General features: G+C 38.7%; 1 protein-coding gene across 1 annotated transcript in view; it reads left to right on the forward strand.

Moving 5' to 3' along the window:
- Positions 1–24,634, forward strand: part of ERP44 (endoplasmic reticulum protein 44) — a 47,640-nt gene that overhangs the window by 15,381 nt on the left and 7,625 nt on the right. Inside the window, exons 2-8 of the mRNA XM_419079.7 lie at positions 5,347–5,419; positions 6,977–7,016; positions 10,128–10,243; positions 16,288–16,472; positions 16,960–17,075; positions 20,706–20,763; positions 21,982–22,098. Of these exons, the coding sequence (XP_419079.2) occupies positions 5,347–5,419; positions 6,977–7,016; positions 10,128–10,243; positions 16,288–16,472; positions 16,960–17,075; positions 20,706–20,763; positions 21,982–22,098 (705 nt within the window). The remainder of the gene's footprint in view (positions 1–5,346; positions 5,420–6,976; positions 7,017–10,127; positions 10,244–16,287; positions 16,473–16,959; positions 17,076–20,705; positions 20,764–21,981; positions 22,099–24,634) is intronic.

The raw sequence follows: 24,634 nt of genomic DNA on the forward strand, positions 1-24,634 counted from the left end.
AGTGGGGACCTCTGTTTCATACTGTGAAATACAAAATAACTGAAAAAAAATCTAGTAATCTAAACCACAACAGAATGACTTTGTTTTCCTTTTTCCTTTTTCTTTCTTTCTTTCTTTTTTTTTTTTAATAGTATTAAGGTTGTGTGCAGTTAAACTGTTAAGACTGCTGTAAGTGAAATGATCTCAGGAAGGAAATGCCACTAAACCATTCTCTTCAGTCCAGTTAGTGGCTAAAGAACCAACAGTGCTAATTGCAAAGAGTAAAATGTTAAAAGCTTGACCTAGACCCCCTGAATAACCAGTGGGCTTCGTTAGTTGGGTGTATGCGGTGGCTATTGAACAGCTAATCTGTCAACAGAAGAGCCATTTAGATTGGGTTTTTTTTTTGTTTCCTTTTCGTAACAGGGATATGAGATTTGGTATTCGAAGTCAGAGGTTCGCCTTTGGAGGGGTGTCAAGGAGAATGGGATGGGATTTTTCCCGACGTTTTGTTCTGCGTAAGGCAATTTAGGCAGTCTTGTGCCTCAGCAGAGGATACCATCCCTGTTTGGGTAGTGCTTTGAGGTAGTCTGTTGGAAAAATACAAATAAGTGTCAGCCAATGTGTGGTTGATTCTCAGAAACAGGTGCTTACTGGCTCCTGCCACTGGTTGCTCCAACCTAAAGTGAGATGTTTTGTTGTGATTTCTAAATCCCCACCTGTGTTCCTCACTGGTTCCTCCAATGCAGCTCCTGGTTTGAAGGACAAATGCAAAAGAAATCCCTGTGATGTTACTGCATAATATTTAAGATTCCCTTACAACTGAAGAAACTGGGGCAGCAGTAGTAGGACCTCTGTACTTATTGAGCTTCCCCAATGAAAAATATCCACAGCTTTATCTTCAGAAACGTTCAGGAAGCTGAGCTGATCATCTATTCGGGCAACATTCAACAGTTTCTGTGGTATGGTTATATGGTTATATGTACACGTGTCATCTCCTCTTCTTCCTTTCCCCTATATCAAATACGTTTTATCTTTGTGAATGTGTTGTTTGGTTCCTGACTTTTTTTTTTAGCAATGCGTTCTGTAAGTGCATAAATGGTTTCCGTGCTCACTTTCTTTTAGTCCATACTTTGTTAAATTATAAGCCAACGTTCATCTAACTTGTGCAATTTCACTCTTAAGTATTTAGGGTTTTAATATTCTACCGTATCTTTCTTTTTTGGCAGACTCTTTCATAACCACTTAGTTCTGCTTTCAGATTGGAGTAGCTCAAGCATTTGAAAACGTGTACAATCTCAATCCAGCAACACGCAAAATCATATCAAAATATAGTTAATTTTCTGATACAGGGGCAGCTACCTGAATTGTTTTCTACTGGCTACTTACATCACCGGTTACCATTTTGAAGTGTTTTAGCAGTATTTCTCCAGTGAGTTTGTAGTGGTCTTGTGCAGTTGGTTGGATCATTTCTTTTCTCAGTTACAAACGTCTTCTTTTGTGCCCCTGGGTATCATTCACGGACCTCATCAAAGGTCAGAAGATATTCTCAAAACAGCATAGCTTCTTGACAATTTGAATTAGAATCTGTGTTCCTTCACGTTAAATATTAATACTTGCAATACCATAAACTCTCTTGAATCTCTGGGGACAGCAAGATTACTGGGTCAAAAGGGTGTGCTTTCTCCCTTACAGGCATTATGCGCTGATGAAAGCTTGAGCTGAAGTGAGTCTTGCATATTTATTGACACTTCTAAAAAGAAGGCTTTTTTTCCCCTTAACTCTGTGTACTTAGTGTGAAAGTTTTGACACCCACAATTATTTAGCAAGTATAAGACGTTTAAGAATTTAATTATGAATATATATTGAGAAAATGGAACTTTTCCACTTCTAGTGGGGAAAAATATTTTGATTATCTGAAGATCTGTGTAGCTTTTGGGGAAATAAGTTTTCAGTCTCAGTTGTTTTCCACTTCTGTTTAATTTGGAGGGGCAGTGGGACCTACAGCTTAACTTCATCTTTACTTTCATTATATGAAGATGTTTGGGGTATTTCGTTTCAGCACCATGTTTTTCTGCAAATAAGTGTTAATAAAGCATTCAGAAATCTTATTTGTTCTGTAAAGAAGTGTTAGTTTTAATGTACTTTTTCTGTATGTAGCACAGAGTTTAGTACGGGACTTTATTTGTTAGGAAGTCCTACAGTTTGATATTGCTGTTAAATATTTGCATTGCAAGTTGAGGCATATTGTAGCAGTCTACAAATCAAACTACAGTTCCTGATCCATTAAAATATATCTGCTAAATAACACAACCTGTTTCCTGATGGCAAACGGTGTGCTTATCTATGTTATGTTTAATTTATGCCTAGTTCATCCTATTAGATGGAGTTAATGCTGCTGCTGCTGTAAATTTGTGTTAGAAAAAGCCATGTGGTTTAAGAAATTGATATCTAACCGGTTTGGTATGTTAAGAAAATAGGACATTTGAAGTTCCTACTTTCTAGAGGGTTGTGTGGTCTTCCTTAGTAAACAAGCATTGTTGGAGATCGTAAGCAGTACAGGTAGGGTAGCCGTGTGATTGTCAAACATACAGCCAGAGGATTCTGAGAACTTGCAGGGCAGCTGAAGCCCTGGAATGTACATTAATACACAATGATTTTGCAGTCACTTGTGGTTGGATCAGATGGCAGCCAGTAAAAGGAATTTTGTGTAATACTATTTGTTACATTAACAGTAACAGCTGGACTATTGTTTTTATCATTACTGCTGCTTCAGTTACACACATATCTAATGCACTGTAACATGTACAAAATATATATATATATGTATGCTAACTCACTCATAGGCTCAACTGACCAATTGCCAAAAGTGTAAGTACTCCTATCTGCACCTCCACAAAGCAAAGCAGAGGTTTTTTGTTATCCCTCTAACCACCCAGAGGCGATGGTGAGGTGCTTGTACTGATGGTGGCTATCTCCCTTCAGTCCTTGCAGAGCAGAGTCTTCTATTCCACCTGGTTAGGCTGCAGTCAGCTACAGAGCTCTTCAAGGGTGCTTCCCCCATACTGAGCTGCCACAACCTATGCATCCTACAGCTTGCTTACTCAGATACTTTACTGCAGACAGTGTCCTTCTGCTGGTAGTTTCCTCTGTGAACTCAACCATATTTTTTTGTTCTACACCATCATCTAGAAGCCAGCTGCTGGACACTTGCCTCTAGTAGATTTCAGGTGCCGCAGGAGGGCTGTGCAAGGTCCTCCAGAGATCTTAGACCTGTGTACAGTGATATCTAGATAGCAAGTGAAAAGCAGTGGTGGGCATTCTGCTTTACAGCAGCTGGAGAGCTATCAGCTTGTAGTGTAAGACGGAATCTGTGTGCAGCCCAGCAGTTTCTGTGTGGGAAATACAAGGTGATCAGTGTCTTCACTGAGAAGTGTTTAGTGATGCACGAATCCAAAGGAATTGAAAACCATTGCTGGAAACCTCACCTACGTCCTGCTTATGGTGATAGTTTCAGACTTATTGACAGTGTCTCACTGCGAAAGATTCCCATCATTTTTTAAACTAATTGTAATGGAAGCAGACATCCACTGTATCTGATGTTTTTGAGAAGTCAGTATTTGATATGCGTTTGCAACAAATGCTGGAAGGCTTGATGTTTGGCATTGAATTAGTCTCTTGATAAATTGTAAACAGTGTCAAAGACAAGCATACCCTGGGGTCTCGCTGCTTGTAGTTGTTTGCTAAATCCATCACACCCTTAGGTGGTCAGCCACTGGCACAGCTCTGCTATAGGAGGGGTCTCAGGCTCATCTGGAAATGCTGAGATCCTCATGTTACATTGCTCCAGCTTCTCCACACGCTGTGATTTTACTGTTTCCAGCTTTATTTTATTCCCCCTGTCCCAGTGCCTTTAGTAAAAGCAGCCCTCCGGTCAGAAGCAGTTTCTTTGCAGTTATGAGAACTAAACCGAAGGCCCTGAGGGCACTGAGGGAGGCCTCATGGAGGCCCACAGCTCCTCATGAGGGGAGCAGAGGGGCAGTGCTGAGCTCTGCTCTCTGGTGACCTGCCCTGGTCAGGTTGATGATTAGGAAAAGACTTCACCAGAGGGCAGTGGGCATGGAACAGGCTCTCTAGAGCAGTGGGCATGGCCTCGAGTGCCAGAGTTGAAGCAGCATTTGGACATAGCTCTCAGGCATAGAGTTTGAATGTTGGGTAGTGCTGTGTGGAGCCAGGAGTTGGACATGATGATCCTTGTGGGTCCCTTCAGGATATTCTGTGGTTGTTTGATTCTCTGTTCTCTGCATAACTCCTTGACCTGTGTGCATTTCTGTCAGTTCTCTACTGAAAACCTTCCTTTCCCTTTCCTATCATCCCTCTCAGCTCAAAGATTGTAGGCTCTTCAGAGAAAGTAGATTGAAAGACATCTCAGTGGAGCATTTAGTCCATGCTCTGGCCCTAGTTTAAAAGGGCTGGCTTTCTGACTGGCTTGCTTGGGTAGGAAATGTCAGCATCCCAGATCAAGAGTTTATATTGTTATGATCAGAGACTTGTACAGTTGCCTCTTCTGAAGTACAAGCATATTACAGTTCACACGAGTACTTTCCTCCACCGCGTTTTGAGGTAAAAGAACTATGCTTATTGCAGTGAGTACGAGAGCATGTCCTTTCATAAAACTGTATTGTTAGGATAGTTGCATTAAGAGCAGTATGTGTTACTTTGAGATTGAACAATATGGCTGATGTGATTTCTTCAGTTCTTAACAAGTCTGCTAAGTTTGTGCCAATTACGTGCTGATACAGAGGCAGAGATAAGAAATACAGGAGATACGTTGACGTTTATATATTAGAGCTATCTAATTAAACTAGCTGTAATCTTATATTTTCTTAAAAAGCAATAAAAATGGATGCATTTGCAAGCATTACCTAGTGAGACACCTTTTAGTCAGAGAAGTCCTGTAAGTAGCATCAGAAATGACTTGTCTCTGGGTGAAATGGATGGGCCTACACTCTTTGGGGATGTGCAGGGCTGGTGAGTGTCTAAAATGTGGGTTTTGTTCCTCTGTTCAGAACACATTTAAGAACAGAAGTTTTTCCTAAAGGTACAAATAGCACCTGTAACATTTCTGCCAACATAAATTTCTACCAACATAATAAAGCATTATATGAAGAAATGACCAGTTTTGTTTTAACTGTGCAAGAATGTTACATCTGTAAACAGTGTTTATTTTTGCATTTGTGACAGTGCTATCATCTGAAATGCTTGGGCTGATTTATAGTTACTTTGCTGTTTGTTCTTCAGCTTTTGAATGTTACTTCTTTGCTGTTGAAATATCTACATACCTGACCGGTTTGGTTTCTCTTGTAGGTGTCTTGGCTTTTTAATCCAACAAGAAGTGAAATAACAAGTCTAGATAGCGGAAATATAGATGACATTTTAAGTGAGTACTTTGAATCTTTTTTTTTTTTTTTACTTTGCACAATGTACAGACTACTTTGTTTGCAGTCACCTATCTGTGAGAGTCTTGCAATATTATTACATGAATATATATATACCCTAGCTCTGAAAATATGAATTGTGATCTGCATAGAAGTTTTAGTGCAGACAGCTAACTTAACGTATTGCTTAAAAGATTACTTCAGTACAATCTAAATGACAATTTGAAGTGTCTAAGAAAAATGCCAAGTGTCTTGTTTGCAGATGAGAACCTTCAATTATAACTAGCCAGAGCCTGTCAGCAGAGTGTTTTAAGAGCTCCCAAAAAATAGCAATAACTGAAACCCACGGTAGTGGGTCATATTAAATGCCCTGATTGTTCAGCTATTCTTTTTCTCAGGTTAAGTGCTGTCTTGATTTCCAATGGCTCATAGAAAAGTGACACAAATTAGTATTTAAAGTGCCTTAAAGTAAATAGATGCCTCTTGTCTGAAAAGGATGCCATTTGTTAATATCTGATTGTGTTTGTAGGGGGGGGGGAGAAGGGGGTTTGGGAGAGAAAGGGGGAACAAAACCAATCCTGTGTTGTTGCATGTACATTCATAAAAATATCCTTTTAATTAGAACTGTTCAAAGGACATATTTTGTTTTAATTTGCCTTCGACTGCACTGATTTGTGTAGTAAATGTATGACTATGAATCTGTTTGTAAATACCTCTTTACATGCTGAAAAATGTAGAGCCATTCTATGAGCTATGTGACTGATGCCCTATAATTCAAATATTTGTTACAATTTTTTTCAATATCTAGTTCGTTAGTACTAATAAAAATCAGTTCACAGCATGGTTATTGTGGTGTGCAAAGATCACAGTTTATTACTAAGCAGGAGGTTTTAAGTGCACGTGTCTTTCTGATTTTGAAATCTTTCCTTTTTTTACTTTAAAATATTGAACGGAGCATTATTTTGCTACCTTATCCCTGTAGTATTGCATTTTTTCAAGTGTTTTCCTTAGCTCTTTAGAGGGGGTATTTGAAGGTTCCTCTGCCCTGTTTTGCCCTAGCATCCAGTGTCTCAACAAGTAAGACAGATGTGGACAAACCAGAGCAAGTTGCACAGGCAGCCCGTATGTTGTCATTCTTTGAACCCAAGCAGCTAACACTTCAGCTTTTAACCATTTCTTTGAGCACTTGAAAATACATAATGTTTGAGAGAGATACTGGAGTGCAGCTTCTGGATTTCAGTATCTTCATTGTAAATCCAGAATTTTGTGTAATGTGTTACTTATTTTGTATCGTAAGCCTTAAGAATTGTCATCTTTAATGTCTGATATACAAAAAAATGCTCGACTGTAGACCTCCTTCACCACATTCCCATTTGCTATAATGATTTGTCCTAGTATTTTTCTAGCAGACTGTGGGCTGAGTAATCTAGAAATTCCAGCGTTTATATTTTTATGCATATTTTTTGTAATCTTGTAAATTTTGTAATCTGGATTAAAATGCCAGGAACGTTGCCTGCCTCACAATGTAACATTGGGTTCTTTTCTTCTTCCTTTCCCAGACAACGCAGATGTTGCTTTAGTTAATTTCTATGCTGATTGGTAAGTTATAAAAGTTTTTTTTTTCCCTATGTTTAAACTTGTTCCTTTTGAAAAGTGTCATGTTTGGCAATAATATCTTAATTAAAGGTACACTGGTATGTTACTTTCAAACTAGGTCTTTCCTGTTAGTTTTTATTTGTCTTGTAGAGTGTGTGTCTGTGTGTGTGTGTCCTGATTATTTCCCCTTCTACTGCTCTGTCGTATTTTGTTTCATTCAGGGCCTTTGTCAGAGGAAAAAAAAAGTTCTGTAGTTCTGTGGTAGTAAGGAGTAACTTCTTTTGTGTTTCTTTGTTTGGGATTTCTTGCTGTTTTTTTGGTTTGTTTTGTTTTTTCCCCTCATAGCAAGACAGGTTTCATTTTTAGCATAAGGTTGTTTAGAATATTCCTTCTTTATTTTTAATTTTCCACTCTGTTGATCCCCTACATGTATACTAGTAAACAAAAAGCATGACATTACATTTGAAGAAGTCAAACTGATCTCTAAAGGAAAGCCTTCCAGGTGGAGAACTAGAGAATTGAAGGTTGTCCGCTCTTGTTCAATATCTTCATCAATGACTTGGGTGAAAGGATAGAGTCCACCTTCAGCAAGTTTGCTGATGATACAAAGCTGGGGGGCAGTGGCTGACGCACTGGAAGGCTGTGCTGCCATTCAGTGAGACCTGGACACGCTGGATTATTGGGCAGGGATGAACCTGGTGAGGTTCAACAAGAGCAAGTGTAGAGTCCAGGAGAGGGCCACAAAGATGATAAAGGGCCTGGGGCATCTCCCATATGAGGAAAAACAGACTAACCTGGGTCTTTTCAGCCTGGGGAAAAGACGACTGAGGGGGGATCTGATTAGTGTTTATAAGTATCTGAAGGGAAGTGGGAGGCAAATGGATGAGGCCAGGCTCTTCTCGGTGGTGTGTACCAACAGGACAAGGAGTAATGGTTTAAAACTTGAACATAGGAAGTTCCGTACAAACATACAGAAGAACTTCTCTATGGTAAGGGTGATGGAGCACTGGAACAGGCTGCCCAGAGAGGTTGTGGAGTCTCATTCCGTGGAGATATTCAAGACCTGTCTGGACACCTACCTGTGTGGCCTTTTGTAGGGAACCTGCTTTAGTTGGGGGTTGGAATTGATGATCTCTTGAGGTCTCTTCCAACCCCTGCAATTCTGTAAAACTTGAGCAAATAGAAAAGGGAAGAATATGAGGTCAGTCACCGTGAGAGACGTACTTAGTGGGAACTGTTTGATTGATTTTTAACTTGCCTATAAAATCGTTGTTAGAATTAATTTAAGTACCCATACTCCATTTTTCAATTGTGTTAGAAATAATTTTAAATGTTCTGTTTAAGCATTAGTATTTCTAAAAGAGCCTTTAACGATAAGCAAATGAGTAAAGTATTCAAGGGAAATAAAATTTAATATGCAAATTAATATTGAAAATGAGGTCAGAGAAATAAATCACTTTCTCTGTTCCTTGTTTAAAGTGAATTAGGGTGTAAATAGCTTTAACTTAAACAAATATGTAAGCTAAGGTAATACTGTACTTTAAATATTCTGCTTGCTGTTTTGCTTTGTGAGCACAAAACATTGACTGTCAGAATCAAAGGTCATCGAGCAGATTAAAGTTCTGATTCTTTTCACCTCTCCTACATTCCACGTATGCCCAAGACTGCTGGTCTGTATGGCCTAGAAATAGCAAGTGCAAAATTTAAGATAAAGTGATTTTATAGACAATTTCTGTGTTCGTTTGCATCTCTTCAAATTCCGTTGACCTGAGAAACAATGAAACCAATCGAATTTTTGCGAGTAGTTCTCATACACTGAAATGTAGTATATTTGTTGCCATTGAAAAAGTGGTTTTTGTGTGTTGCTGAAGGCAACCTACAGAAGGTTAAAAATTAGTGTTCTGATGCTTCCTGTGGTGTAGGGAAAACAGTATTTTAAAACTCGACGTAGAAAGACAACAAAAGTCCTGGTTTAGATCTCTGTTAACACAGCCCCTGCTGTTGTAGAAGTTGTGTAAGCTTGCAAGTTATTGCCATTATAGTGGGCTGTAAATTTAAAATATGAGAGCCTTGATTAGGATCGTTATATAGAGACATTCAGGATTAAACTCCTAATGTTGTGTACTGCCAACCTATGATATAATGTGAATTGAATGAGGACAGATGTGGATATACTGTTGTAATTACGAAGGAGAATGAGGGACAAAGAAGCCATATGTAGCATATACATGCTAAATAAATGTGGCGTGCAGTTGCTGTGACCAGTGTCAGATTTATCTCGGGAGATGAGCTTTCAGCCCTCTTTGTATTTTGAGAGGAAAACCTGCCTCTATAGTTGGAATGTTTGCTGCCATGTGCCAGCCTTCAGAGGAGGCTGTTTTATTGCAGGTCTGCTTTGAGGTGCTCCTTGAGGTCTTGTCCTGATGACTTCCATGGTGCTGTCATGACCTCAAGTTAAAGTTCTGCTATGTGTTTGGAAGAACAGATGAAGTTCTCTGACTGATATATTAGTGATGGACTGGTGCAGTAGTGTCACCTTAACCTCCCCAAAACCACCAGAATATCTGAGGCTTCATTTATGACCATCTACAGCCTTTTTCATGGGCAGAAAGAGAAGATTTTCTTCGAAATCTGGCATGGTTAGAAGAATCCCATGGAATTCTTTTGTTCCTAGTAATCTAATAGCAGTCTGTTTAAATTAGGCATAACTTCCACCAAATGTGAGTGATAATATAATGAGCAATACTTACGTGTTTAACAGCAGAAGTTGTATAGTTCTTTCCCTCATATTTCTTGAAAGGGATCATAGGTGAATTTTCAAATCTCAACAGTGCAAATCTTTTCTTAGATCTTTAAAGCTGCTTGTCCAGGGATAATTTGGGTAGGAAAAGAATGATGAGCGACCTCTGTGAATATCAGAGTATGTTTCTTAAAGACTTGGTTGATGAATGTTGTTTCTTAAACTGATAAATCATCGGAACACATCTTGAGTTATGTATTCTTCTAGAGTATATTTTTTTCCACTTGAATTATTCAAATATTTCCTTAATCTACAATTAAATTTTTTAAAGTTAATATTTGAAATTGTAATCTTACGTTTTTTTTTTTCCCCAGGTGCCGCTTCAGCCAAATGTTGCATCCTATTTTTGAGGAGGCTTCTAATGTAATTAAGGAAGAATACCCAGATAAGAATCAAGTAGTGTTTGCTAGAGTGGACTGTGATCAACATTGTAAGTAGATCTCAATTGAGTTTTTCTGTGCTACCCTACCTGTAAGTTATTAGAAAGCAGACTAAGGTGTGGGTGGACCTGCTCCATCATTTAGTCCAGAGGCTGTTGCTTGTATGTATCGCTGAACCTCTTCAAAATTGATCGGGGCAATTTCCCGTGTTGCTTTCTCCTTTTCTCCATACATGCACAGTTTTTATCAGTTCATCCTTTCTTGTTTATTGGGGGAAAAAGGGAAAAAGGGAAACAAAGCAAACTGGCCAGGGGTCAAGAGGCACTGGTGCAAAACGGCCAAGAAAAGGGAGCAATGGTCAGCATGTGTTTTGCTCAGCTGTTTTCTCTAAGAGTCATAGTGAACTGCAAGCTGCCTTTTGCGTACTTGGTAGTTTCAGAGCTGTCCTGCTTTGCTGTCTGTACACATGAAGAAATACTTGTTTATTTTGATATGTCCCCCTAAATACATGAAAAAGATACTTATTTTATGACCATATTAATCCCAGAAGTTTCCCGTTAATCTCGTAATAAGTAAAATGTAAGGAACATCTGTTACATACTGACAAACAGATGGGTAGTGCTGAGATTATTATGGTGATTTTCCTAGTGTAAGATTCGCTTTGCTATTCTGTACTTCTGGAGGAGCAGCATTTGCCCACATAGTTTATTTATAGAAGGTTAGGATTCTTAGGGGGTAGTAGAAGTTGCCAGGTGGCCTCAAATCCCAGCGAAGATTCGGTTGTAACTGACCCTAATTATAATATTTAGTCTTTACAAAGTTGTTAATCTGTAGAAAGAATCGTACTTGGAAAGTTGATGAATTGCTGTTAGTTTGTAACACATTTCTGGGATTTACCACTGGCCTGACAGATGTGTTTTAGTGCTCTGTTTCATGTACTAAAGAGAGGAAGAACATGGGGGAAAAAAATGCATCTCTGTGAGAAGTAACTGATTTCATTTACTTTTTTCTTCTCTCATTTTGATCATCTAGCTGTTTTGATGCTAGAAGGGATTTTTCTCCTGGGGTATCTTTGCTCTCTTGCAAATGGGAAAGCCAGTAACTTCAGCTGAGTATCTTCCACTGGCAGCAATTTGTGTTCTATTTTGTATATGTACATGTAGACGCCCAGCAAAACAGAACTCCTATTTTGTGCAATTCAGGGAGATCCCAATCATAAAAATACATTTAAATAAGTAAACAGTATCGACGTGGTAGCTGAAGCTGACTTTTCAAACTGTTAGGAGCAGCCGGCAAGAGTTTGTCCCATCCCAAAGATCTGTAGGTCCAGTTCATGACCATGGGAATCCTAAATGCATCTGGGATTAAATCTTCCCCTTGGATGGGAGTAGTGGGCTAGATAGTTAGATAGTTATGCAGCCAAGAGTTATGGTCCCTCTTTTTAGTACTGGAAGATTGTGAGTTCATAGAATCATAGAATTATAGAATCGCTAAGGTTGGGAAAGACCCACAGGATCATCCAGTCCAATCATTCGCCCTTCACCAATGGTTCTCTCTAAACCATGTCCCTCAACACAACATCCAAACGCTCTTTGAACACCACCAGGGTTGGTGACTCCACCACCTCTCTGGGCAGCCCATTCCAGTGCCTGACCACCCTTTCAGAGAAGTAGTATTTCCCAATGTCCAGCCTGAACCTTCCCTGGTGCAGCTTGAAGCCATTCCCTCTAGTCCTATCACTAATCACACGAGAGAAGAGGCTGACCCCCAGCTCACTACAACCTCCCTTCAGGTGGTTATAGAGAGCAATAAGGTCTCCCCTGAGCCTCCTCTTCTCTAGACTGAACAATCCCAGCTCCTTCAGCCGCTCTTCATAAGGCCTGTGCTCCAGACCCCTCACCAGCTTTGTTTCCCTTCCTCTGGACATGCTCCAGGGGTTCTCTGTTTCTTGTCTTTTTGTTCCTTTAATAAGTAGATGAGCATGTCTTCTGCTGCACAAACTGTAAAATGTGCAAATTAAAAACAAAATCCTATCATTTGATATTTTGGGGAAAGATGAGTCTATTTCCCCAAGTAGCTCTGCCTTTCTGAATTAAAGTAATAATGGCCCTATATGTTGTTCCTGGTTTTCAGTGTTTATTTGCTAGTTGTGAGCAATGGGACATCTCGTGGCACAGTTATGGTTATAGCCTAACAGTGAAGTATTTTAACTCTACAATTTTAATGTGTGCAGTAGTTTTTAGTGTATTTATCCACGCTGAACCATGTATACTACTTGTATGTTGGAGTTTAGATTATTGTTTGGTTTTTTCTTGTTTTGTTTTGTTTCCACCTGTTTTAGCTTGATTTCCGTATGTTAGTAACACTAAAAGGTATGTGCTAATATTTTCAGGGTGTTTATGCCTGCAGATTTCATTAGTAGCTGCCCATTAAGATGATGATCTAGAGATGGTGGATTATTTGCATTACAAATAATCTGTTTCTTTTTGAAACCAATGCTCTGCGGGGAACCCAAATAGCTGATTTCAGGACACTCAGAAATAGCTTTCAAATGGTCAGCTAGGCAGAGATACTTTCCATTTAATGCACTATTATTGAAGCACTCTGCGGGTCCCAGCAGCTCACACCAGCTTCTGAGGGCAAAGCAAATTAAAGAGAATTATTGATGCACTGCCAAACGTTTGATGCCTAATGACAAAGCCAGCATTCCGTCTGCTCTTATAACCAATATAAAGATGTTTTTCTGAGAAGCGATAGTTGGCGGCAGTGTGATGAAAAATACAAACTCTAAATATTAATACATACAGGGGTTTAATAGGCTGTTATGGTTTACACCAATTTATCGATATTCTGGAAGGTGATTATAACTCAAATGTGTACGTTAAGTCTTTAGGCTATTTTTGCTCATTAAACCAGTGTGGAACATACATTAAAGGTAAATCTGTTGAGGCAAGTACTTTGTTTCCAAGACCTTATCTTTTTACAGCTCATAAGTATCTGAGTTCCACTTCATTCTTTGCTGTCAAGATCTTCAGTGGTGTTGGTGTGTTTAATTCATGAGAATTCTCATGAATTAAAATATATGCTGTACCATTATTTCCTTTTACATATAAAGTGGTTTCTGGCTTGAAAAATTAACAAACAAAACCAACTGGTTTGGATCGATTCTTTGTACTTCAAAACAGAAAGCTTCTTCTCACTGGTGGGTTGTTGAGAGGTGCTTTACTGGACAGACTCCATAGGGAACTCCTCCTCTTTTGAAACGTGTTAGCGAGCTGCTGATCTGTGAGGTGTGTTAATGCCAGTCTTAAAGAAATAAAGTAAAAATTACTTGTATCACTACTGTGCTTTTGTAAAGCAAAGTAACTCAGTGTGATACGCTTTGAGGTTCATAAATGAAGAAGGCATGAAGTTAAATGAAACTGTAAACAAACATACAGATTTTGTTGTGTTCCTGCTATTTCAGCTAGGAAAAAAAGTAATCAGTCTGAAAGCTATTTTGGGGTAAAATAAAAAATGTGGTAGTAGTTTGGGGGGGCTGTTGATGGCTCTCCTCAGGAGAGCCATTTTGTTAGCCTGTAAGAAAAGGTTATGGGATACCTACTGATGAGGCTCTGCTAGGAGTAGGCACGGCTGTTGTGAATGCTCCTTTGCAGCAGAAGGTGGTCTGAATTTGCTGTTTCTCAGCTTCTTAGTAACTGAGTTTGATGTAGAGCATTGATTGCTTTTCCTGTACCTGTTTAGGTCCAACGTACAGGTTACCAGTATTGTAGTAGATGTACCAACTAGGATGCCAAGCTTAGGTGGTCCCTTGAGGTCCTTTCTAACTCTGATATGAATATTGCCAGGTCTTATGACTGTGTGCACGTCATGAGAGGAGCGGTTTAACAGGGGAGAGCTGTTGTTAAGTACTTAATAATACATCATTAAGGTGAATGTAGTGCCACATCTGTGAAAGAGTAGCAAGCAAAAGAACTGTTGTAAGTGTTCTTTAATAGAGAGGGGAAAAAGCTTGGGATCATACTCAGATTGTTGTAAGTGATCCTTTTGTAAGAAGGAGCTTCTTAACTACGTCGTGAGTGGGAGTCTGATTTAAATGCATGTCTTCATGCTGCGTCTCAGTGTGCTCATCATACACTTAATTTTAATTTAGGAATAGTGGGCTTTGGATTCTCAGTGACATGATCGGATGTTCTAGCTCAATTCCTTGGATGGTGTATTGTGATCTTAAACTAGAGTAATGGAGTCTGAAGCCATGTGAGAATGAAGTCATAGGCTGCATGTGTGTGTGAAGCTGTAGCTGAGGTAATCTGTAAAGTGCTTTGTGAAAAGTCTGACTTGCCCCCACCAACACAGATTTCATCATTTCTTTGAGTGGAGGAATATGTGACACTGAGCTTAGAAATGGCTGGCAATGCAAGGCAAGTCTGTAGCTCTTAAAGGAAATATGAAGTTATAGATGGAAGGGGAGGTTTGGTATTCTTAAAGTAAAGCCACATCTATCTCTTTCAAGCACTTTTTTTTTTTCATCAGAAAATAGTGAGAACGTCTGGAAATATTTTAAATTTAATTTAGGGTTTACTATAACTAATGTGATCTATGAATGAATTCAAACAATATTCCACGTATTTGCATTGTGTATTTCCAATTTTAAACGGAGTGTAATGCTGTAGTTGGTCTTCTTGTGCTAACTCTGCCTGTATCAAATGCCAGGATTTAATGAAACATTTAAGATTAACTCTGTTTGACTTGTGAATGAATTCAAATAGTTTTTCATGTACTCGCATTTTATATTTTGTGAAAGGATGGCTTTCAAATACTGACTTGTGTAGAGCTATCATCTCTCTGTGTTAGTTCAAATACCAGTATTCATGGAATCTCATTGTAATTTATAAAGATCCTGCATTATGAAGCAATGTTCAAATGCAGTCTTGGCAGTGGGCATTCTATTACCGTTAATTTCTTTATACAACTTCTTCACCTGATGAAGATTCGCAGCCCTAGGGACTGAAATGTCTGTTTTGGGTAACCTTCAAGACCTCCTAAAATGAGGATTCTACAAGGCATACATCGTCATATGACAATGGAAATATCTGAAAGAAAAAGTTCATGTTGTGGGGGGAGGAAATGGGTAGTCTGGTGTTCTCTGGATGTGGAGTTCTGTAGCATAAGAAGTCTTGAATCTCTGTGGCTTGGATGGGTAACCTTGATACACAGGGCTCCTTGTCTTTTATCTAACCCAGGTCAAATTATGATAAACTGCCAGACAGTCAGACCAAGGGTCCTTCTGTCATCAAGAGAGAGGCAGCAGATGCCTGACTTGCCTACGCTGATTTTCTTCTGATGAGCAAATACAAAGTGATGCCTCCCTGGCTATGCTTATCGTAGTATCATAGAATGGCTTGAGTTGGAAGGGACCTCAGGGATCATCAAGTTCCAATCCCCTTGCCACAGGCAGGGTAGACACTGCTAGATCAAGTACTGGATCAGATTGCCCAGAGCCCCATCCAACCTGGCCTTAAACACCTCTAGGGATGAGGCATCCACAACCTCTCTGGGCAGCCTGTTCCAGCACCTCACCGTGATCTCTCCTGACTTCTTGGAGGCTACTCTTTCGTACTGTAACTAAAAAGTACCAGCTTTGGAAAGGAGGGAAAAATATTGGTCTGACACTTCATAGTGTATATGTTGATAGGTAATCAACCTTTCCTCAAGAAATTAGTATGAATTTGAATTAAAAATAGTCTGAATTTTGGAGATAAAAATATCATCGCCTCAATTTTGACTACAGTTAGCACCTTAAAAACTCTGATAGGATATTTAGGAAACTGGTGAAATCTTTTCTCAGTCAAAATTGATAGGCTGTACTTTGGAATGTTTTACAGTGAGGCAAAGCATTAAGAACTGAGCTTAGCTGCTAACCATTCTCTCTTGTAGTGATTTTATTTTCTTTTGATTTTAGTTAGTTTCATCTGTAATGATGTGTGACTGCTGGCTCAGAGGTTCCACTTCTATGTGCATGTATAGATGTATAACATACCATGCTTTGTGTTCTTCTGTAATGGTACATTTTTCTTCTGAATTGATTTTGCAGCGGATATAGCTCAGAGATATAGGATAAGCAAATACCCAACGCTGAAGCTCTTCCGGAATGGAATGATGATGAAGAGAGAATACAGGGGCCAGAGGTCTGTGACAGCAATAGCAGATTATATCAGGCAGCAGAAGAGCAATCCTATACGGGAGGTCCAGGATTTGGAAGAAATTAATACCGTTGATGTAAGTTTTTCAGTTTCCTTCCTTCTATGTATAAGCATGTAAAAGATAACATACTTGAAGAACGCTTTTACTTCTTGGGGGTTTTTCCATTCAGAAACGTTGAGTGATAATTTTGAACTAGAAGTAATGATAATAATTCCAGTTTTACAAATTATTCCAATATAATCCCTCTTTCAACTGCATTAATCTTATTATGGTAACACCACTACCAAATTACTATTTTAATTTTAATCGTTTGGAAATAATCTTGTATGTGACAAAATGATAATATTTCAGTATGAAAATACTCATAACGATGCTTCTGAATATTAAAATCTTTTAGTCTTTGTATTAATGTGCATCATTTGGAGGCAGAAAGAAATGTTTTGCATACTTGTTGGTTAACTGTTGAATAAATAAACAGCATCTCTATATTTAATGTCCTTGTGGAGTATTGACAGTTTCTAATAATTTGAGATAACTTACAGTGTAATCTTTGCCTTTACAGCGCAGCAGAAGAAATATCATTGGGTACTTCGAGCAAAAGGACTCTGACAATTACAGAACATTTGAAAGAGTAGCGAATATTTTACACGATGACTGTGTATTCCTGTCTGCCTTTGGGTAAGTTGTTTTTTTAAATACTTCAATTGCATGACTTCGTTACTGAAATTATGCGAATGAATTGTATACGGTTTAATTAATTGGACTTTTAAAATACTTTCAGTGTATCATAACTGAAGAGACTAGACGTTCTCAGTTAAATTCACTGAGAAAAGTGAAGGAACAGAAGGAAGAAAACTGTTCTTCCAGTCTGTTGTGGAATCTAACTGGTTTACCTCCTCTTCTTGGTTTTTTTTTTGTCATTATATGTCAGTCACTTTAACATAAGAGGGCTTGCTTGACAGCTGTGTCTCACAACTCTGCTTCCTTGGAAGGGAACAAGTAGGGAAGAGTTGGGAAAGTTTTGGTTTTGGGTGGTTTTTTTTTTCCCCACATAAAAATATTAAAAGATGTTCAGTAGGGAGATCAGAATAATTTGGGAATCTTTTTCCTTTTAAGTAGCTTGATAAAACACAATTATAGACACCTTTTTCAGTGTTTAAGGTACCAGGAACAATCAGTTTAAAGTGATTGGACATTAATGTGAAAGCAGTGGTTTACAGTCTACCCACAGTTCAAGAGCAGGAATTTGTATAGATTATACTAGCTTTTATAACACATACAGTTGCCCTAAAGCTTTTTTGTATTGGATGTAATGAATGAAGAGCAGTGAAGACACTGGAATAAGGAAGAAAGTATTTCATCTGTCTGAACAAAACTTCCTCTCGGGCACGTACACCTCTTCCTGTTTTTTCTCAAAAAAATGAAAAATAGTTTGGGGGCAGAGGGGAAAGAATTTGTAATAGAGAGGAATGGAGTTGAGGGTGGTCTTGGTCATTTCTTCCTTTCCAGTTCCTCGTTATGTATCCTATGACTGTGTGAACAGTCTTGGCCATGGAAGAATATTCAAATCCTGTGAAACTGAGGTTGGTCTGTCAATCTCATTCCAAAGAATTGTCTGTTATCTCAAATATGGTTTCTGATGAGCGCATCCATTCTTGTTCTCAGGGCAGCCAGCCAGACTTATTAATAGAACTTGGAATTATTTTTTGCCTCCTCAAATGACTTCTCCTTATTCTCAGAAATACCTTCAAGAAATCATTAGGTAGTAATACTTAGAATCTCTCCCCTCATGGTTTGAGTCCACTGGTCTTCAGTTTGCTATTTTTCAACAGGGTATAATGAGAAGTAGTCTCTCACTCCTAGATTGTTGACGTTTGATTGTTGGATACTATTCTTAACATAGGTACTATGGAGTTCTTATTGTTTTCTTTAGATACAGCAGTAAGCGTACACAGTGAGACAGTCGGACTTTGGTTACTGTAACCTACCCGTGTAACTTATGATCCTGCAGCAGGCTTATCATTTTTCTCTTCACCAGACTTCTGTTCCCTTGCTAGCCTGGAGCTGTTAGCATTTGCAAGCGAGTGAAGCCTTCCAGACAGCAGTCCTGGAAACTACATTTCCATCTCTGAGTGGCTGCAGCTCTCAGGCTTCCGAAGAATTATGTGCCAAAGGACTTCCAAGGGAGATCCTGGCTCTCTAACAGCGTTTGCTGCTGGGGTTATAAATAGCAAACTGTTTCCTTGGGAGCACTCCTGGATCAGCTGGGCTGTTTTTCCTCAGCATTCCAGTGGGCCCTGGCAGGGGTTCTGGATTTGGTGTGGGCAGAGTTTGTCAGGTATTATGGTAGGCATATATAATGGTAACGTGAGTTGTCATCTTCAAATGTCTAGTAGGCCAAAATAAACTGAAAACAATGAGTTCAGCAGTAAAAATTAACCAGCTTATGTCAAGGCAAACTTGTTTCTTCCTATGTTAAAGTTGTTCTGACTTCAGGTAGTTACAGTAGCTTGTATTTGAACTGTATTAATGCTACTTGCACCTTGATACTTACTCTTCAATCAAATGATCCTAACAGTTCTATTGCAATCTGTGGTAACCGTAGCAGGGTGAGTGAGAGAAGAGTTGCAGGCAGTGGGAGATAGGGAGTATACTGACAGATATTGCAGTTAGTTTGTAGAAGGAGAATGACAGTGGGGCAAATCTGAGATTTTAGTAGAAGTGAGGAGAGTGGCTTTGTGCTGTTGTGTTGCAGCACAGAAAGTCAAGTGCAGAAACACAAAACAAGCTTCCAAAAGGTACATTTATCTTAAGAACTGTTCTAACATCAGCAAGCAAGTATGAAAGGCTAATTTGTTTCCAGAAGGTTCACTTTCTAGGTAATTGCTTCAAGGAGGCATGAAACGCAAACTGTAATGTTTCCATTTTTATTGTTTTTCAAAGGAATATCTGCAGGCATTTGGTATTTTCATATCATCTCCACTTTACCTGGTCTGAAACAAATCGGTCACAAGCGCAGTTACTGAGACAGAAGAACACAGAGGAGGGTCTTTTGGGGTCCACAACAGACTTACCCAACAGCTTCTGTTTCCTACTAGAGTATTGAGTTTATAGAGCAGTGATTGGGCAGGTGGCTTGGATGCCTTTGCTTTCTTAGGATTAATTGGGAAGTGAGTGGTTCACCTCAATGATGATGGTGATTACAAAAAAGCCCAATTCTGTGTTGTTGGAGTAGTTATGTCTGGAATTCGGAAATATATTTTAAAATGCACATCTCTAAGCTGGTGAAAATATGGATTGGTATAACATACTAAGCAAGGCATCTTTGACATGTGATGTGAGAAAGATAAATAACTCAAAGAAAATGAATGAAACATGGGTACTTTAGTATAAGGTTCACGATGTCTTTTTTCGCTTTGCCCTCTAGTCAATTCAGAACCCTGGGATATTTACCTCATCTTACACTGAGATAAATTGAGATATTTTACCTTTTCTTCCCCCTGTCCCCTTCCCTCCTATCTAGTCTTCTACAATGCTTCTGTTGAGTCCATACAAGAGATACGGTAACTGGAGAAGCTGGAACACTTAGTTAAAGTTCCCAGAGGCTGACGTACTTTCTTTTTAGCCTGTGAAAGAGGGAAAAGATAGAAATAGTTCATCTCACTCTGAGACATATGCAGCCAGTTGGTTCTATTTTGCCAGTGTGATTTCTGCTGGGACAGCAAGGCATGGTGGAGGAGAAGAGACCTATTGCAATGGATGAAGGTGCTGAAAAGAGCTTTGTTGGGGCTTACTTTTCTTAATTTTTTTTCTCTCTTGTGTTGGATGCGTACCAGTCCCCATTTCTTTTAATAAGAAGTGATCATTTTGTGGGATTCTGTTGTGACTGGGATTGAGGAGTAACAAAATATGGCAGAGACAGGATGTGGAATTCACCAAGGTGAAATACTAAGCTAAATATCAAGGAGAAACTTCATATATTGTCCAGGTGTGCACGTTACCGAATCATCAGAGATCAGAAGCTGCACGCTGCAGGTGTTCATCTCTTTGACTTTGATGCCTCTACTCCAAACTTCTTATCTCATGGCTATGCCTTGCAGCTTCCCTTACTGCCCTCTCATCCAGACCAAGCTTCTTTATCACTTTATGGTTTCTTTAATCACTTTATGGTTTCTTTGAAGAGGACACGTTTTAATTTTTCTTTTTCCTTCCAAATTTGAGAAGATAGCAAATGGAAATATGATTTTTGCTAACCTAGTTATTTTGTTTGTCTGTACCAAGACATGCTTACTGGTTGGTTTGTTGTAGGGCTATTTCAAAAGCAGAGCGATTTAGCGGAGACAATATAATCTACAAGCCACCAGGGGTAAGTGTAACTATATGTATTTTATTCTGCTTGTTATCTTTATATGTGGGTATGAGCTGACAGAGACTGTACACACAGACCATTCAGTATTTTACTGCATCTCAAATTTTAGTTTTATTTCATTGCTGAAGAGAGTGAGAATTTGTGAGTGTCATAGAAACTGGTGCTTCACAGTCCATGAGAAAGATCTCAGTCTCGTTTGTTGCTATCAGTGTCCAAATCCATGTTTTTAATTTCAGTGTCCAGTGCTTTTTTCCTTAGAAAAGCAGGCAGCCTACCATGTGTGTGGGTATTTCGTGTCCAGTAGGAATCTTAAATAACAAAAACAAAAATCCAGGAAGCTCAACATCTGGTGCACCTTATCTCTCAACACAAATGACAATTACTGGCTATTTTCTGACTGTCACTTGCCTGTCTTACGTAGCTTAGCACACTGGGGAGGTAAAAGCTGTTCACTTAATCTAAAGGAAAAGTAGTAAAGCATGTTAACAAACTGTCATAGTTGAGAATAAAATCATTATGGAAGAGAATCTGCGAGACTTGCTTTTTAGAAACATAATATCTGAACATATGCTCCTTTCTCAAATGTGATGCTGGGAAGCACTTTAGAAAAAGAAAACACAACCTAAGGGGAAAGAGAGGTTGAAACAGTTTCCTGCAAAGATGTTTTACTGTTGCCTAGTTTATATGGCATGTCTGAATCAATATATGCTTATTCATGCCCTCAGCTTGGAAAACTCAAACTGTAATCACATTTTTAAATGGAAGCACTGAATTCTGGGTTACAACTCTAGTAAACAAAGGAAAGCTATTATTTATTCCAATCTCTGGCAATACAAATATAAAAGACCAGTTGCAAGACCTGGAGGTTCTTGGTTTTTTCTTTTTGGTGAGGCTTTATAACTGTCAGCATGGAGGAGCTTAATATCTACATTGGGTATCTGTCTTAATGGTTGAGGTTCTTTTTGATAGTGAGATACTATTTCTCCACCTGACAGAAGTCAGTTCCTCTTATCTTAGAAATTGGAGTTGTTTGCAAAAGTGATCGTATTTATTTACTTGTAGTTTTTGTTACGTAGTTTATGGAGGTGTTGCATGCACAGCAGTTGAATATAGATGTAAGACTGGATTTCATTACATAGGCGTTGTCACCTTTGTATCAGGTCAGTAGCAACGTCTTTTTTACTATTTCTCAACTAGTATTTTTCTTTTCAACAGGAGAACGCTCCGGATATGGTGTATTTGGGCTCCCTAACCAATTTTGATTTGATTTACGCATGGACACAAGATAAATGCGTACCGCTCGTTCGAGAAATTACATTTGAAAATGGGGAGGTAAGAATTTTTTCTACCTTTCTATTTCTGAGATTCATTTCTCAGGGCCAAAATGTCTCCTGAGGTTTTGAATTCGTACGTAACAACATCTGCGTGCCTTGCTGTTTACAAAAGATAGTTGTTATGTATTGTCTTTTCATTGTTCTGGAGCTTTTCAGTTAGACTTAAAGGTCACAGGAGGAAAATGTGTGATTTTTTTTTTTTTTTTTACACCACTAAAATAAAAAGCTGTAATCATGCATATAGATTGTATACAAAGTGCCTGGAGATTTGCAGAGGATGGACACTTAGACTTTAAGAGTGTACATCTGTAAGAATATGTCTTTCAGTATGGGTGAGTTTGTAACACCCATATTGTACCAACACCCCATTATGTACCAATAATAATATGGGTAGACCATATTATTCATCTAAAATGCAGGTGTTATGGGTAGATTGACTTGTTTTAAAATTCAGCAAAGATCAGCAAAAAGCATTAATTTTGATCTGGAAAAGTGTTTCTAGTCCAGGTAGAAAATATCCATGTCAGTATACTCATAGAATTACAGCATGGTTGAGGTTGGAAGGGGCCACTTGGAACCACTTCGTTCAAGCCCTCTGCTTTCATGACAGTTAAAAAGAGTAAAATAGTTGTGAACTTTTAAATATGGTCAGTCAGCATTTAAAACTTAATGTCAAAGTTAGTAGTTGGAAAATTTTTATGTACTAACCATGTCCAAAGTATTGTGTAATAAGTATGTACCTTATATGGTTGTGAACCATCTCTGGAGCTGGATACTTGTGTGAGTTTTGACAAAAACTGTGTGATGGCTTTTGGCAGTGTGTTTAAGCACTGATACCTTCTTTACGTGTTCACGTGTCCTTTTACGTGTCCTTTTCCTTGCTTTTCTGCTTCTAGCTGTAAGACGGGATTTGCATGGATGCTTTCAAACTTCTCATTATCCTTTCAGTGCTTTTCTTTTTTCGTTCTTGATTTACTCTTCTTTTTCACCTGTTCCTAACTCTGTATGAATATTCTTTTGTGAAATAAAGAGAGGAAAAACAAGCAAGTAGCAAGTTTATAGCACCTCAGAAGGAGCATTTCTTCATAGCCACAGCATCTGCTATAAGCTCCGGTGAGGTTTGTAACAAATTGCAATGTGTGGCCCTCATTGGATTAGAAACCAAAGAATCAGTCATGTGATGGAAGAATACTTAGTTATCAGTTGACATCATTTCTTAATTGCTTTATTGAGAATGGTCAGTGAGTATAGCACTGATTCCCTGGACACATGGAACATTTGATTTGCATGATGGAGGTATAAGGTGGGACGCACAAAATGTTTGAAGTCCAACTGCCTAGTCAATACTGCTAACTTCTGTTGGAAAGTTCTGCTAAAGAAATATTCATTCCTCCTTTGTAACTCAAGAAGTATGTGATAGATGCCACATGCCAACATGTTTAGAACTGCTCAATAAGATTTTTAGTGTACTTTTCTCATGGTTAGATTGGATTTTTGAGGCTTAGTAGCCAAAGTTCATCGCTGTCAGTCTGTATCACATTGTGTCTTGGCTTTCCTGCTTGTTCCCTCAGCCTTCAATTCCTGTTTTCTTAGGGAAATATTTTCAATTCCAACTTGACATTTTTGCCTAGCAACATTTGTTTAAAAAATTCAGGGCTGCTGTTACCCCAAACAAACGTAAGTGCTATACAAATATAAATGGTTTATTATTTACGTGGGCTTTTAATGTATACTGCGCAATATTACAGAGCAAAAATATAGGATCAGAGAGCCAGTACAGTTGAAAAAGACCAGTAAGATTATCTTGGCCAACTGTCAGCCCATCACCACTACACTCACTAACCATGTCCCTCAGTGATGTGACTATTCATCTGTGTTTTTGATGGTAGAACACTCTAAGATACATGCAAACATTTCTACCAGGCACTTCATTTTAAAAATGAGAATGAGCAGATGTGATCAGTGGTTGTTTTAGAGATTGGTTGGGAAGTTTTGGCTTTGCCAAGAGCACTGAACTAATGAGGATCTTTGGAATCTGCTCTTAAAAGACAAAGCTTTGGCTTGATGTGCAGGCTTGCTTGGAAAGACAGTGACATCTCTTCTGTGTTCTCTGGATGCAACTGGCTGCATACTGTTGGGGAAAGCATTTATTTCAAATTGCTGCAGATGGAAAGTATCTGAAGAAGCTATTAACCTTAGTGGCAGAATGAACAAGTGTCAGTCATCTTTCTCAAAAAGCATGGGCTTCATTTGGATAGAGAACAGAACAAAAGAAATAGCAGCACTTGCTTGTATATGAGCTGCATGAATGAAAGATAGGCGAGGTCCTTGGCGTTCTCTTTGATCAATGATTATTTCTTCAGTTGGTCTCTACTACATTGAATGGATGGTCCACTAAAAAGTCACTTTTGAAGCAAGCAAATGTGTGTAGTTTATGTTTTGTGTTGGTCTGAAATAAAAGAAAAATCCTGAATAAAATATTTAAGTAGTTCGTACACTTACCTGTCCTTGGAGAGAGATCTTTAGGAGATACT

This window comes from Gallus gallus, chromosome 2, assembly GCF_016699485.2.
Source record: "Gallus gallus isolate bGalGal1 chromosome 2, bGalGal1.mat.broiler.GRCg7b, whole genome shotgun sequence".
Lineage (NCBI taxonomy): Eukaryota > Metazoa > Chordata > Aves > Galliformes > Phasianidae > Gallus > Gallus gallus.